The following is a 17,220-nucleotide window of genomic DNA, read 5'->3' as shown; positions in this document are numbered from 1 at the left end:
CTTTGATTGTTTTATTAGTATTTAATCAGGTGCTTTCTGTTGTGGGAAGTCTTCTAGGGACATGCATAGTTGCGTTTAAATCCGAAAGCCAGTCACAGATGGAACGCTTTTCTTTCCTACAACCACTTGATTTCCCCGTTAACACAGTCAGTGTTGATGGGCGAATCACTCTTGCGGAGCAATTGTGTTTGCCAGGCTGGGGGACAACAGCCGCTAGAAATAATTGCATGTAAAATGCAATTTTACATGCGGCGGCAGGCCGGTTGTACCCAAGTTGATCAATTTGATCAATCAGCTTGAGTACATTCAGCCTGCCCATACATGGTTCAAATCACGGCCGGTTCCTGCTGAACTGGCCGAGATTCGAACAGTCTATGGCTGGCTTAAAGTGGAGTTCCAATGCAGCTGCTGACTTTTACAAAAAAAACACACACTCACCTGTCCCAGGATCTAAAGATGCGGCCGCCCGAACCCTTGGCTCTTTCCTTAGCGCTGGCATTGCAAGTGTGGGCACCCGGCTGTCACAGCTTGTGGCTTCACAGCCTGGTGCGCACTGCACATGTGCGAGTTGCGATGTGCCTCCTCAATGGCCGAGCAATCTTCTGGGACCTGTGACATGTTCCAGAAGATTGCAGGGAGAGAGGAGGAGAGAAGAACTTCGGCGTGAGCCGCCTAGATGGCCTGAGCGGAAGTGGAAGCATGTACCTGTCAAAACTAGTTGGTGGAACTCCGCTTTAAGACTGCCACTTTGTCCATTTTCATTTCACTCCCTCACTAAATTTCTGAAAATTCTAACACATTACCTGCTTATCGTATTTTATTGAATTATATTAAATGAAAAAAAGAAAAATTTATGTGAAAAAAATGCAAAAAACTGTTTTTTTTTTGTTTTTTTTTTTTAAATTGGATTGTATTTATTATTTTCAGAGCAGTGGAAAAAAAAGTACAGCGTAGTACAAACATAGTAAACAAAATCAATTATAGGAAATCGGTATTTGAGGGAAGAAAGTAACAGGTTTGCTAGACATGGTAGGATACATGTAGTCAGTCCAGCAGGCCCAGATGGACTTGAATTTGTACATGGCATTACTCAGGAAGTAGGTGTGTTTTTCCTTTTAGTATCTGTTAAGTTAATTCATTCATTCTGAAAGTTGGGGTGGATTAAGAGAAGCCAATTTTAAAATCAAGCATTCTGTGGACAACAAATAAAGATCTGGTGATTGCCAATGTCAGGTGATCATCCGTATACGAAGTTTCAAAATGGCCCAGAATGCAGGTAATTGGGTCAACAAGCCATTTACAGTGCCAATCACCTCAGCCCAATGCTGCTTTTGTTTGGAATAGTGCTATAAAGGCAGATGAAGGTCCTTATAAGGTGTTCACATCTGCTGAAACGAATCAGCTCTGTTGCTTATTCTTTGGAGAAATAAAACAGGATGGTAAACCCAGTGCTGAATTAAAGTTTGGTTTGTGCAATGGTGAAAGGAACATGTCTTGAGTGGACCGTAGAATATCTTCCCACACCTGTAATAGAGCCCAAGTCTTTCCTCCCATCTTTGCCTACACATTTGCAGGGATTTAATCAAGAATTTGTCTAGTAGCTGAGATTAGGTGGAAGAAATGAGGCTCTTCGTGGTACTATCATGGACTATTGAGTCTAGCAATGGAGTAGGGTTAAATATGGCAGGGGGCAGGATATTTTGTTTTTTGCAGTGCATGCCTCAACTGAAGGTATTTAACCACTTCCCGCCCGGCCTTTAGCAGAATGACGGCCGGGCGGTGGTTCCGTTATCCGGACTGGACATCATATGACGTCTTTCAGGATAACAGCCGGCATGCGTCCTTAGGGGTGCGCAGCGCGCCCATCGGTGGTGTGGCGTGTCAGTCTAACACACCGCAACACCGATCTCAAGTCTCTGACGGTGACTCTTTACCACGTGATCAGTCGTGTCCAATCGCAGTGTAAACAGGAAGAGCTGTTTATCGGCTTTTCCTCACTCGTGTCTGACAGACACGATCGGCGGCTCTCCTGACAGGGGGGGGTCTGCGCTGATTGATTATCAGCACAGCCCCCCGCGGATGCCCACACTGGACCACCAGATATGCCACCATGGACGACGGTCAGTGCCCAGATGCCAATCAGTGCCCATCAGCAAAGCTTGCCAGTGCCATCAATGATGCCCATTAATGCCATCTATTAGAGCCGCCTATCAGCGCCACCCATAAGTGCCCATCAGTGCAGCTTTTCAGTGCAGAAACAAAAACTTTTTTTTTTTTTTCAAAATTTTTGGTCTTTTTTTATTTGTTTAGCTTAAAAAAAAAAAAAACACAGAGGTGATCAATTACCACCAAAAGAAAGCTCTATTTGTGGGAACAAAATGATAAAATTTTGTTTGGGTACAGTGCAGCATGACCACACAATTGTCATTTAAAAAGTGACAACGCTGAAAGCTGAAAATTGGCTTGGGCGGGGGGGAGTGCCTGGTATTGAAGTGGTCAAAGAACTGCATCTTTACATTGAAAAACATATCTAAAATTTGATATATTGCAACATACCAGTCCTTCAATCTGGCAGCTGCATTTGTTTAGTTTTTTCAGGCTTAGAACATTTTCAGTCCTTCTCATTTACTATAAGATTCAAAGAAAGCATAAACATCCTTAAATTATTATTATTATTTATCTACTAAAATCACTAGAAGGGAGCTGAACAAAAGTAGACATGTTTGAAGTTGAATGATAGATGCAGTGGAGGGAAAAAAACGTAGACATAAATGGACAGGAGATGTATTATTCACAGGATTAACAAATGAAAATTAAGGGGGAAAAAGAAAATGAATTGGGGTATGGTTTGTGGTTAGCAGAGATACAAATAATGTTTTTAACAGTTCTTGATAAAACAAGTTTCACCGATAACATGGTTCTTCGTACTGTATCTTGAGGAAAGTATTTGAGCAACTTGGCATTGACTGGAAGGTGCATTTCCCACTATTTTGATGAAAATTTTCTTCAAAGTGGATATGAACCTTCTGTCATCTAATCTATTTTTAGTGGCACACTTGCTCCACCAATTATCAACTGTATTTGGCAAAATTAAATACCTGACAGCAACAATAGGCTCCAAGTATCAGTTTGGATGTGGGACACCTAGTTATCTATGTTCAGGCAGAGCCTTTAATTGGCTGGATCTTTCATCTTTTTAACAGCACCTACAGTATGTGACCCACTATTGCTGCCTTGCTTTGGACTGACAGCTGAAGGGAGTAGGTATTGACAGTAGGACAGTTTTGCCCTTTAGGTGAGGGCACTTGGGAAGGGTGTAAAATCGGTTTAAGAATAGGAGAGGATTTTGGTCCATTGTAATGTTTTACCTAATGCCTTTTAAGTATTTTATAGTTAGTTGTATATATTTACTTCCTATCAGGTCATTAAAAGTCTGAATTCTTGCAGGAACAGTAGTGCCAAAGACCTGACCTCGTTTGCTGCAGAAGCTATAGCAATGAATCGTCAGTTAATGGAGCAAGAAGAAGAGCAGCAGATAGCAGACTGTTCTGTGGCATGCCCCACTGTGGTGAAAGCTTCGTCTGGCTCCATGCACCTCTCACCTCCTTCTGATTCTATGTTGGCCAGGAGGCGACAGCAAGGGAAGAGTTTCTCCTCGAAGCATAGCACTTCTTCTTATTGTCAGTGATTGAATGCAAGTCAGGCCTTTATTTTGCACAGCTATATGAGCACCTGGTACCGATTGGCTTGTTAGAGGGTGTTTTTTGAATGTATTGTAATTTGTACAAAGACTTGAACATATTTTATAATCAAGGTCTTTACTTGTATGCATAATGAATGTTTCTGAAAGCTGAATATTTTTTGCAATGGTTATTTTCCAAAACATTGGAAAAGATGGTTGTTTGGAAGTTCATGGGGGTAAAACTGTGAATGAAATGGCATTTGACCAAGTTATAGAATTGATCTAGTAAGGTTTATGTAAACCCCAATGCTTAAACCACAGATGCTGTTGCACTTCCTTTTAATGTCAAAAAGCTACATTTTATATTTTTTCATGTTGTCTGCAATCATACCAGGTGATTTTACCAGCATGGTATATACTCTGACACTTCCTTTCCTAGGGTGACAACACGCACTTAATTCAGTTGCCATTTTCTCACCCCTTCCTGTGTGCTCCTGAGTTGGACTACAAGCAGCCACGCTGACACACCGTATGCTAGCACATTCTGCCATAGCCATTTAAGTAAAACTGTGAAGTTCAGGTGCTGCTGGAGCACATACATGTCCACAGGACATTTGTACAGAGTTTACAGGATGTGCACAGTACAGGAGACAAAACCATGAACAAAGGGGAAAATATTTTGTAAACTGTACCTTTTGTACAGTGGTTCTAAAACTGGTCATACTTGCTTAAGTTTGGCCTCCTGATTGGGTCTCATTTTACTAATGTTATATTTTCTGATTACAGCATTAATGTGTCTGACAAAATCTAACTGAATGTTTAGAACATGAGCTAAACTTCCAGTAGATGCAGGGAATAAAAGTTGGATATATGAAGACCGCAGGCACGCAATTGCAGTTATTATATAATTGGATTGCTTTCCACACCAATGATAGGTGATTGATGTTAATCTGATGTGGGTTCCTTTGTCATCCCATCTATATGTAGTGCCTGCAGGCTGGGTTTTTTTTTTGTTTGTTTGTTTTTTTAGATCTATTCTTGCTGCTATTCATCCCATATAGTGCCTTCCCCTATCATATTTAGAAAAAAGTAAAATGGGATGTATTTCCAAAAATGGGTGTCAAGTACCGCAAGTTGGCTCTTGAGAGCAAGAATGCATATGTATTGCTAGCAGCAACAAAACTCATCAATATAAGTACTCCAGACTTCAAAATGGTAACACAGCCATTGCAGAAAAAATGATTTATGGATGTAGCTGATGGGTCCCAGCTCCTTTGTAAAAAGAAAAACAATGGTCTTAAATACACCAGCATACTCAGAGGGAAAGGAAAATTAAAAGAGAGAGTTCTGTTAACATGCATTTTACCATGTTGGGTCTTCTTTAGCATTTTTGTCGATACAAAAAAAAGTTTTATTTTTGCAAGGCCCTTATTGATAAACTACTAGTTTCTTTTTTCTTTAGCCTTTCAAGAGTGTAGGCATTTTTTCCTCTTCCCTGAACATTTCAGAATCAGGATAATATTCAAAATTAGTACCTTACTGGCCTAAAATTGGTTGGTTGCCAAATTAGTCCTTCTTATGTCAGACCTTAGATTTTTTTTCTGTGATTCTTGTTTAAGGTCTGATCTAGTACCCCTTAGGTCTTTAAATATTGACCCTTTCACAATAAAAGCCAAAAACGAAAGCAAAACTAAACCCAAAAACACTGAATCAATATGTTGTAGCTTATCAATTACTGGATGTGGTGGCTGCATTTGTTTATTTTTTTTTCATCTGGCAGTTAGCCAATAACACACCACTTGTCTTAAGGTGAGACTACATTCCCTCCTTCGCTGTATCTGTGATGGACCAATGTAAACACCTATGGACAGCAGCATCCTCAGTCAGTGGAGAGGGTTGTGTTAGATGGACTAGTAGATTTAGATGGACTTTACATATGTGACGTACAGTTTAACACTTATCAAGCACTTACAGCAATGTTTTTTTTTTTTGTGGTGAAGGTTTTACATGAATAAAAGCTGACCATTGTAAGCACTACTGTCAGCGTTAAATGGTTTGTCTCAACCTTTTAACTGCTATCTTTACTGGAAAACCTGGTCTGTTAAAGGAAGTTGAAAAATAGCCTTAAGGCTGGGTTCACACCTTTGACGGATGCGGCTCGCAGCAGGGGTCCGGTGCATCCCTGTTCTCTGTTTCAGGGACGCATCGGGGACAAAGACAAGCCAAAGACGCATAGGGCTCCTGTGCAATCCGTTCCGCAGCCAGCCCGGAGATATGTGAACCGGCTCCATAGAGAGCCGGTCACAATCTCCTGTCATGCGAATTGGATGCGGGGAAATTGCATCCAATTCGCACTAGTGTGAACCCAGCCTAAAGAGGTGTAAAACCCAAAAACAAAGTTCATTAAATTGCAGTTTATTAATTCTTAGATGTGGTAGAATAATTTTTTTCTTTTTTTTCAGCTTTTTTTGTCTATTTTCACCTGGTGATCATGGCAGTAAGTGTGTTATTTTCCAACTTACTTTGACAGACCAAGCTGCCATACATAGTAGCAGTTAGAGAGTTGAGACAAGCCTCAACCACTGAGAGGGGTGATTACAATGGTTGACTTTTATTTATGTACAACCTGAATTCCAAAAAAGTTGAGACGCTGTGTAAAATCTACATAGTCCTTAAAGAATTTTGAGCAGCCATAAACTTGTTTCACTGAATTTTTTGAATGTACACATAAAGAGAGAGCTGTACTTTTGCATATCATGCAAATGAGCAATATGATGATGTTTCTGGGAGGGATGGATGGAAGATCTGCCCCTTTATTAGCTCCTCCTTTGTGTTTTACTGCATGGTGCTGCAGCAGTTTTACTACAGGGAAAAGAGATTAGCTTACTACAAAAACCTTTCATGTTCTGCCATGTGTTTAAGGGACCTACATAACATTTATTTGTCATTCTACTTACCTTTCCCACCTAAGTCCCTTTACTGCCGTTGCCATAAATACCATGGCAGACAGTAACAGGGTGTAAACAAGTTTTGCCGCTGCAATAGCAGACATTAATTTGTTTTAATTTAACAATACTGACTCCGCTCTTCACTGGCCAGCAGAAGTTCACCCTTCTTCCAAAGGAGGAAACACTGTATAGTGGCCAAACATGTACATGATTCATGTGTATATGAATATCTCATAATCTGCAGAACTATTATCTCAGCTAGCCACTAAAATCCCAGAAGATATGAGGAGTCAGTTGTTTTTAAAGTCTACTAGCATCTATCCAAAACTGAATTAAAGGAGAATTTGGACATTTGGCTGTACTTCTGTGGAAAAGCCTGCTGTCGGCTGACGTCACAGAGCCAGTCCAGGCAGTGGAAAGATTGCGACAATATGGTTGGCATCCACCCAAAACCCTGAACCATCACTTGGCTCAGCCTCTCAGCGGGCTGCTGAGAGCCTGAGCCAGCTGCTCCCGCCCCCTCCACAGCTCAGCACTCCAGTGAGCGCGAGTGGGGGGGGCAGACAGCTGTGACTGACAGTCACCAGCTCTCTGCTCACAGAGGTCTCAAACTCGAGTGGTCGGCGGTGTTTGAGCTGGCAGGGGGACAAATGCAGCATCCACCTAGGTAAGTATGATTCTTGAAAAGAAATAATTCCCATACTTTTCTTTTAAGATATAAATGAACTGAACCTCCTAATTTCGATATGCAGTCTCTCACGTTGCATGCATGTACATGCATTTTGTTATTTTAATTGGTGGTGTAAAATGACACTCTTTGAACAATTTCCTATTTTTTTCTTTGTTCTGCCCAATTCTTTTCTAACAGTGCATGGTCTGAAACATGGTTGCCTCACCAAAGTAAATCATTTTTACAAACTATTTAATTGTGAGAAATTCATAGCAATACATCTGTTATATATGCAGGACAGGGATAACCATAAGTGTTATGGGTTTCATCATGTGTCCTGACATTATAATAAATACAAGTGCCTTTTGTCCTGGCAGCTGAATCACGCTGTTAAATATTTCTGCCATATAACTTTCTAAGACTGGCTCCACAACTACATTTGTGCATATATGCGTAGTTTTTTCTTGCATACATGGATTGAGAATTGCAAAAAGGTATCAAAATACAACAGTCCTATGATGCTTTCAAGGTAAATAGTATATTTACTTTTCAAGGGATTTTTCTCTTAGCTTAGTGAATGATATAAAGCTTTGCTGACTTTCATCATCCAATAATGTTCAAGCAACATTTTTATTATTTAACTTGCATTTGATTGGGGATTTTTTGCAAAGTGAATTTGCAACATATTCACTAAGCGAAGTGAAAATTCCCTTGCAGTGTTAACAGCCCATTTGCCTTTAGTAAATCAAACTCTTATTTTTTTTTATCTGCTGAATTCTCTGTGCATTATTGTGTCTTTCTTTAAACATTCCATTACCAGCACTAAATTGTCTATGATTGGTACCTTTTTTTTTTTTTTTTGCAGGTTTTGCTAATAAGGTTTTACCCACAAATAATGCAAAGCATTAAATGTACTGTGATATACAGATAATTTCATTCATCTACATAACTAGAGCAGTAAAGTAGCATAGGGATCCTTGCAGGAGTTCTCACAATACAGGAGAGAGTGGAGCACAAGGTATATGGAAGCATAAGTGGTGGAAAAGAAAATATACATATGTAAAGGCTAGATTGGTCCAGCCTAGTTACATATAATGATCAGTATGTAACATCTGAGGGGCTGCTTTCAGTTGTAGTCTGTGCCACAAACAGTGAGAGCCTTGATTTTCTTTCCGTGCTTCAGAGAGACACTTGCCCTGCACCTCCTCTATTCAGAAAACATCTATTATTTTCAGCGCATACAAGGGGTTCTCTGGTTGGACAAGGTGGAGGGAAGAGGTTCACCTTAATTTACATTTGTCCCATCAGGGAATGCATTTTTTTAATTGAAATGTTTTTAATTTTGCTTGTCTTTAAACAATTATCAAATGAGCGATTTTGCAGTCTTTTGTGAGATTTCTAATTATTAATTTGTGCACCTTTTAACTTTGCAGTCACAACACTGTTGCAAGGTGCTTTTCATATTGAAAAATGTCTCATTACTTAAGTGGGGCAGAACTTGGGCTGGATGTGCTAACGTGTAAAGATATACAGTGGCTTGCGAAAGTATTCGGCCCCCTTGAACTTTTCAACCTTTTGCCACATTTCAGGCTTCAAACATAAAGATATAAAATTTTTATTTTTTTTGAAGAATCACCAACAAGTGGGACACAATTGTGAAGTGGAACGAAATCTTTTGGATTTTTGAAACTTTTTTAACTAATAAAAAAATGAAAAGTGGGGCGTGCAAAATTATTCGGCCCCCTTGCGTTAATACTTTGTAGAGCCACCTTTTGCTGCGATTACAGCTGCAAGTCGCTTGGGGTATGTCTCTATCAGTTTTGCACATCGAGAGACTGAAATTCTTGCCCATTCTTCCTTGCAAAACAGCTCGAGCTCAGTGAGGTTGGATGGAGAGCGTTTGTGAACAGCAGTTTTCAGCTCTTTCCACAGATTCTCGATTGGATTCAGGTCTGGACTTTGACTTGGCCATTCTAACACCTGGATACGTTTATTTGTGAACCATTCCTTTGTAGATTTTGCTGTATGTTTGGGATCATTGTCTTGTTGGAAGATAAATCTCCGTCCCAGTTTCAGGTCTTTTGCAGACTCCAACAGGTTTTCATCCAGAATGGTCCCGTATTTGGCTGCATCCATCTTCCTCTCAATTTTAACCATCTTCCCTGTCCCTGCTGAAGAAAAGCAGGCCCAAACCATGATGCTGCCACCACCATGTTTGACAGTGGGGATGGTGTGTTGAGTGTGATGAGCTGTGTTGCTTTTACGCCAAACATATCGTTTTGCATTGTGGCCAAAAAGTTCGATTTTGGTTTCATTGGACCAGAGCACCTTCTTCCACATGTTTGGTGTGTCTCCCAGGTGGCTTGTGGCAAACTTTAGACGAGACTTTTTATGGATATCTTTGAGAAATGGCTTTCTTCTTGCCACTCTTCCATAAAGGCCAGATTTGTGCAGTGTACGACTGATTGTTGTCCTATGGACAGACTCTCCCACCTCAGCTGTAGTTCTCTGCAGTTCATCCAGAGTGATCATGGGCCTCTTGGCTGCATCTCTGATCAGTCTTCTCCTTGTCTGAGCTAAAAGTTTAGAGGGACAGCCAGGTCTTGGTAGATTTGCAGTGGTCTGATACTCCTTCCATTTCAAAATGATCGCTTGCACAGTGCTCCTTGGGATGTTTAAAGCTTGGGAAATCTTTTTGTATCCAAATCTGGCTTTAAACTTCTCCACAACAGTATTACGGACCTGCCTGGTGTGTTCCTTGGTCTTCATGATGCTCTCTGCGCTTTCAACAGAACCCTGAGACTATCACAGAGCAGGTGCATTTATACAGAGACTTGATTACACACAGGTGGATTCTATTTATCACCATCAGTCATTTAGGACAACATTGGATCATTAAGAGATCCTCGCTGAACTTCTGGAGTGAGTTTGCTGCACTGAAAGTAAAGGGGCCGAATAATTTTGCACGCACCACTTTTCAGTTTTTTAATTGCTAAAAAAGTTTAAAATATCCAATAGATTTCGTTCCACTTCACAATTGTGTCCCACTTGTTGGTGATTCTTCACAAAAAATACAAATTTTATATCTTTATGTTTGAAGCCTGAAATGTGGCAAAAGGTTGAAAAGTTCAAGGGGGCCGAATACTTTCGCAAGCCATTGTAAGATCAGGGAAACATGATGCATTTAATCTGCTTTTACAACACTTTATGTCAGTATTTGCATGTTGTTGAGGCCAGAACTTGTGCTAAATTCTCTTGTCCCACTTAAAAGATGTATAGAAAATAAGCTGGGCTATAACAAATTACAAAATGGCCTTGTTTTCCATAGCAGCCAATCATATGATTTTATCTGTAGGTTCCTGTTAGGAGGAAACAAAACATTTTTATTATATGCTATGGGTAATAGCTGCACAATTCTGAGCGAAGAATTAAGTCGGCCATAGATGGTTTAAATCTTCGTTGGTTCAGCTGGGCCTGGCTGAGATTCGAAAACCTCTATGGGCAGGCTGATTGTACCCAATTCCATTGTTGTACGACGGGTACAATCAGACTGTCAGGTTTTTTGTGCGATTATAACAGCGGCTATAGCCTCTAGCAATAATTACTGTGCGTTCTCCCATCCAGGAGGGTAACCCCCACCCTCCCCACGGGGAGAACACAATAGCTTTGTGGGAGGGATTCCCCCATCAACACTGGCTGTGTTGATAGGGGAATTTAGTGATTTTCACGGGTTGCAGGAAGAAAATCCCATCATCTATGGCTGGCTATAGATGCTCAATCTGATTTTTTTTGGCTGAGGCTTATAAAAGAACATTGTCCTCTGTTAAGACCTAAACATTCTGTTTAACGAACCTGTTCTGTACATTTATTTTAAAAAAGGAGAAATTAATTATTTTATCCTTCCTTTATATTGAAGAACTCAGAGCTTTTTAAGGGATTAGGTGTGACTTTTCCCACCATTTTTTTGGTAAATAAACTCTGACACCATTGGTTGCTTATTATTTATGCCTAATTACCTATAGGCTGGCAGGTATCCTTTCATTCAGAAGCATAACTAAAGGTAAATGCATTTTTTAGCTCAAATTTGCAAGGCTAGCAAGCACTTCAATGCACAACTTTAAAGAATGATTGTGTTGGCTGAATCACTAGAAGTGACTCTCAAAGAGAAAGTGTTTTTATGAGTACTTAATTTTTTTTGTTTGTTTTTACAGACAGTGATGTGAACCCTGCCAGTGATGTATTTGGGCTTTAAAGCATCTCAGTCCCTAACATTGCAAAAAAGTATCCCCTGTAAAATAGTTAATGCCTTTCTCACCACTTCCACCACCAGTCTCTGCTGTATATAAGAAGATCTGCCACCCCAAAAAATCTTTAAAATCTGACACTTCCAAGTTTGTGAAATTACTGGTCCCCCACTGCAGTGGTTCAATTCACCAGCCCTTCCATCCTTACTCTATCCTATAGGGCCAGCAGGAGTAACCACAGAGCACAAGTGGAGGACCGCTTTTGTTTTGGTGACAGTTGCTTTAAAACAAGCCCTCACTGACCTCTTTAGCTGCAGGCACTTTGCAGCAATTCCTCCTATATATTTCACAGCAGAGGCACTAAAGTATTTCTATTAGTAGCTCTGATTCCCCTTTCCAGCAGTGACTTGGCAGTTTTTAAGCCTTCTAGGCTCAAATCTAAACACAGCAGAGACAGCAGTGGCGAGTTGAGCTGCTGAAAGAATGATTTCAGTTCTTCTGCTATGAATTTTGAGGGTAAATTGCTACAGAGGTTAGAAAAGGTTTGTTTTTTACTAACCTGAATGTTTGTATTCTGGCCACAGGTACACTTTAACGTAATTATAGAAAGTGTGATTGATGCTGTAAAAGTTTGTAGGATAGCATAACAGATGTGGAGAATAGATGTTTACTCCTGCTAAAATAATTTTTAGTTTTTGACCTAGTGGAGTCAGAACCTCTCAAGTTTTTAGGGCAATGCCCAATAGTCAATCGCATAGAAAATGTTTGCTATTATTTAAAAAAAAAAAAACAACTGTGCTGCAAGGTTTAAACTTGTGTAAATAGCCCCTCAACCCAAGTCCCTGAAATTATTTGTAATTTATTTAGATAAGTATGTAAAACTTTCTCATCCTTGACAGAACTGTAATTGTATACTTTATGTATATTTCCTGTGCAGCCAAGTGTTCCAAATTATTGGCTGAGATAAGTCATGGTGCAATGTTTTAAATGTCATTGCTGAGCAGGGAGAGACTGTTAGATTATATCACCAACAAACATTTTAAGGTCCCTTTCACACATGCACCTTCCTTTTCGATCAGCAGTCTGATCCCCTGCTGATCTTAGCAGAGTGGGCAGATGACAGGTTCATGTCTGCTCAGTTTATGCAAAGTGGACACAAACCGAGCCCAGTCTTCTCTATGGATGGTTGGGTGTAAATGGATTCCACTGTCCATTGATACATGACTACCTCTGATCAGATCCACCTACATGGAGGTTAACCTATCCCCCTCCATTTGTTTTTAGCGGACCGGATTAGAATGGAGGTAGACAGGTGTAAACACACACAAGGCCATTTACACCTGCCTGTCCATAGAGGTGAATGGACCTTCCAATCAGGTCTGCCTAAAAAAAAAAACTGACAGGCGGACTTGATTGGAATGGTCACGTGAGGGGGCCAAACTCTTTAGTTTTAGGTCACACTTTTAGGCTAGGATAAGAATCTATATTGTCAGCCATGTGATTAATATGTTGTACTTGCCTAAAAATAACTGAATATGGGGATCTTGGTGCATTAGCTTTAATTGTGCAATCTGTCTTACAAACCCATTGTTTTGTCAGTGTTAAACCTCTTCATTTATATTGTTTGCAATTTTGTGACAGCATAGTAGTAATAGTATGATGAAAGAACATTTAAAAGCTTTTTTTTCCTGCTTTTCTGTCTACAAGAAGCATATTCATTTTGTTAATAGAACAAATACCTCTTCTCTGTGACTGGAAAAGGACAAAGTAAACTTGATCAGACTTTTTTTTTTTTTTTCAAAGGATACACTTTAAAATGCATCTTGATTCTTATAGTTATATGTATAACTACAAAGTTGTAAGTACATATTGTATACCTGTTAATTTGCAATCAGAAAGCTTAGTGGAATACCAATACACAATTTTTTTGATGTGACTGAATGACTTTGAATTCTTAAATATTGTGACGCTTTTCTAAGAAAAATGTAAACTGCAAAAGGCATATGCACAATATATTTCAAAGAAAAAAGAAAAAAAAAGGTGCAAGACTTGACTATTTAAGACCAGAAGTATTCAGTATTTTTGGTTGGGGGGAATATATTCAAGTCTTATATAGCGTGAATTAATTAAATATTTTGCAGTACTCATTTATACCTTTTCTTTTTACTGATTTGAATTAGCTTTGGTAATTGTGAGAGTTACTGTTCACTGCTATGCACTGTTCTGCCGCTGAATACGCATACAAGTTTTATGTGCATTTCATTTAAGGTGCTTATGCACAATATATAGTTTAATGTGCTTTAGAATTGTGACTACCTTGAAGATGACATCATTGGCTAATAGAAGGGATACATGGGCAAACCTGAAACCATAAACATGTGGAGAACAAGCATTCTAACAGTACAAGGAAATAATTATATTTCCACAGCAAAAACAATTACTTAGATACAATTTATTATTTTTTTTTTTCTTTTTTAAAGAAAATCAACTTTGAGTGACACGCCTAAATTATATCTACTTAGTACCCCATGACATACAGGATTGGTATCCCCTTGGCGGTAAGAGTATAGACCTTATGCCAAGCTGATATCTGCGTATGTGTCCTTCAACACCATGATTGTGGAACAGCTCTCCCACCCAATAACAGCCTGATGTGCATTTCTAACGTCCAGCCTATTCCTCCTTTGATTGACTGAGTTGGAGAGGTGGGCGGATGACATCACTATTTCCACTTTGACCAATCAGAGGAAGTTTTATATTCATCGATAAAAATAGAAGGCTTCTCTTGAATGGCGGAGACACATTTAGGTCAATTCTCTTTAGTTCCAGCAGCAGACAGGATGTCGCTCGTACTGCTGCCAGAACACTATGCCACATACTGTAGAGTGCCTTGAAAAAGTATTCATACCTCCTTGAAACTTTCCACATTTTGTCATGTTACAGCCAATAATGTAAATGTATTTTATTGGGATTTTATGTGAAAGACCAACACAAAGTGGCACATAATTGTGAAGTGGAAGGAAAATTATAAATGGTTTTCAATTTTTTTTTTTTTTACAAATAAATATGACATAAATATGTCAGCTCTCTTTACTTTGACACCCCTAACTAAAATCTAGTGGAACCAAATGCCTTTAGAATTCACCTAATTAGTAAATGGAGTCCACCTGTGTGTAATTTAATCTCAGTGTAAATACAGCTGTTCTATGAAGCCCTCAGAGGTTTGTTAGAGAACACTAGTGAACAAACAGCATCATGAAGGAAGGAACACACCAGAGATGACCCAGGTGAGGTGGGTGAATCTGTCCACAGGACAACTATTAGTCATGCACTCCATAAAACTGGCCTTTTGGAAGAGTGGCAAGAAAAAAAAGCCATTGTTGAGAAAAGAAAAGAAAGCCATAAGAAGTCCTGTTTGCAGTTTGCGTGAAGCCATGTGGGGGACACAGCAAACCTGTGGAAGAAAGTGCTCTGGTCAGATGAGACCAAAATTGAACTTTGTAGCCTAAAAGCAAAACACTATGTGTGGTAGAAATCTAACACTGCACATTACCCTGAACACTCCATCCCCACCATGGGACGTGGTGGCAGCATCATATTGTGGGGATGCTTTTCCTCAGCAGGGACAGGGAAGCTGGTCAGAGTTGATGGGAAGATGGATGGAGCCAAATACAGGGCAATCTTAGAAGAAAACCTGTTAGTCTGCAAAAGACTTGAGACTGGGGCAGAGGTTCACCTTCCAGCAGGACAACGACTCTAAACGTACAGCCAGAGCTACAATAGAATGGTTTAGATCAAAACATATTCATGTTAGAATGGCCCAGTCAAAGTCCAGACCTAAATCCAATTGAAAATCTGTGGCAAGACTTGAAAATTACAAAACAAAAAAGTACACAGAGGTCACTTATCCACAGCGTCAGGCGCCTATTGATAAAGATCGTAACGCGTCTAGGTTACCACACAGCTTGCTGCATCTGCCATCAGCTCCAACCCCCTCCTGGAAACCACCACGGACGATCACAGCTCCATGAGAGGTGGTGAGATTAATGGAACCGAACATACAGTGCAATAACTATGTTGAATGCTACTTTTAAAACAGTTGTTTGTAAGTGCAATGTATAAGGGAAGGGTATTTTTACTGGAATAAAAGCGTTTACAGATTCACACGATGAGGCTTTTTTTCCCCCTTCCTTTTGCCTGAGTTTTATGGTTTGTAGCTGGCTTTGTTTGGGAGAAACAGAGTACCAGAGTTGCGACCACCACCCTTCTGGCTGATCAAATTGAGTTTCGGATGGATGCCAATATGGGAGTGATTGCAGAGACTTAACATACACACAGAGGCTTTGTTCATTGGGAATCTGGTGAGTGCAATTCCTATAGGGAGTGGAAACAGATGGTGTGGTGATGGTCGATCGTCCAAACATCTGATTTGATTTATTTGAACTATCACACTGATTTTCTGGCCCTATCCCAGTTGGATGCGCAGATCACCAATATTTTAGTATAATTTAAATGTTCTAGCGCTTCTGAAACCTGAAAGACTTATTCAAATTTTTTGCTTCCTTTTTGAATCAAGACTTGAACATTGCTGTTCACAGACACTCTCCATCCAATCTGACAGAGCTTGCCCTATTTTGCAAAGAAGAATGGGCAAAAATTTCACTCTCTAGATGTGCAAAGCTGGTAGAGACTTGCAGCTGTAATTGTAGCGAAAGGTGGTTCTACAAAGTATTGGCACGGGGCTGAATACAAATGCATGCCACACTTTTCAGATATTTATTTATAAAACGTTTGAAAACCATTTATCATTTTCTTCCAGTTCACAATTGTGTGCCACTTTGTGTTGGTCTTTCACACAAAATCTCAATAAAATAGATTTACGTTTTTGGTTGTAACATGACAAAATGTGGACCATTTCAAGGGGTATGAATACTTTTTTCAAGGCACTGTATGTAGCTAATGTTACAGCCGGCCGCATAGTTATGTAAAGGAAATAGCACACTTGGGCCAGCTTGCTGCAAACAAACTATACCCATACTAAAGCTGGAATTCTACTTTAATATTCCGTTGACAGCACTTTTTTATATATCTATATATAAATGTTGGTGTTCTTGAGTTTTTAAAGGCCGTGTAGGCTGATAGCAGGACAGTTGTGATAAGTATACCACAGTACCCTGGTCTTCATGTGTTGGGCTTTTCTTTTGGATTTACATAGTTTTACATATAGGGTTTAAGGTTGAAAACCACAGCTCCATTCAGTTCAAACCTATAAATTTGAATTTATAAAAAAAAAAAGGTAGTAGATCAGACCAGGTGATTAACAAATATATGCCAACTCCATGTTGAAAAATGAAGCTGGAGGCCATTATAGATTTCTGATGCAGCTAAGTTTGTTTTTGTTCTCAACAGTTCCATATAATTTCATATTTTTTTTCCCTGTAAAGCAATAAAATTTGTTAATTATTTGACAATGTGTGTTGTGTCATGTTTGTCAAAAGAAATTCACTTTCTTCTCTCACAACTGACTGTTTCTCTTACCTGATGGGGGTGGGGAAAGAAGTACAGGGAAGCTAAAAGCTGGGTATACACGGTTCAGCAGGAACTGGCCAAACTTTTCTCTGTGTGTACCCCTGTCTGTTCAACAGAAGCCAGTCTAACAACTGTCTTCTGTCAATC

General features: G+C 39.6%; 1 protein-coding gene across 1 annotated transcript in view; it reads left to right on the top strand.

Moving 5' to 3' along the window:
• LOC141105330 (MAP kinase-interacting serine/threonine-protein kinase 2-like) overlaps positions 1-17,015 on the top strand; it is a 221,628-nt gene extending 204,613 nt beyond the window's left edge. The window contains 2 exon segments of the mRNA XM_073595198.1: positions 3,448-3,645; positions 3,647-17,015. Coding sequence (XP_073451299.1) covers positions 3,448-3,645; positions 3,647-3,692 — 244 coding nt within the window. The 3' untranslated portion in view covers positions 3,693-17,015.
• The last annotated feature ends 205 nt before the right edge of the window (positions 17,016-17,220 follow it).

This window comes from Aquarana catesbeiana, linkage group LG01 (genome assembly GCF_042186555.1).
Source record: "Aquarana catesbeiana isolate 2022-GZ linkage group LG01, ASM4218655v1, whole genome shotgun sequence".
In the NCBI taxonomy this organism is placed as follows: Eukaryota; Metazoa; Chordata; class Amphibia; order Anura; family Ranidae; genus Aquarana; species Aquarana catesbeiana.
The sequence above is the reverse complement of the archived record's forward strand: the minus strand, read 5'-3'. Positions and strand labels throughout refer to the sequence as shown.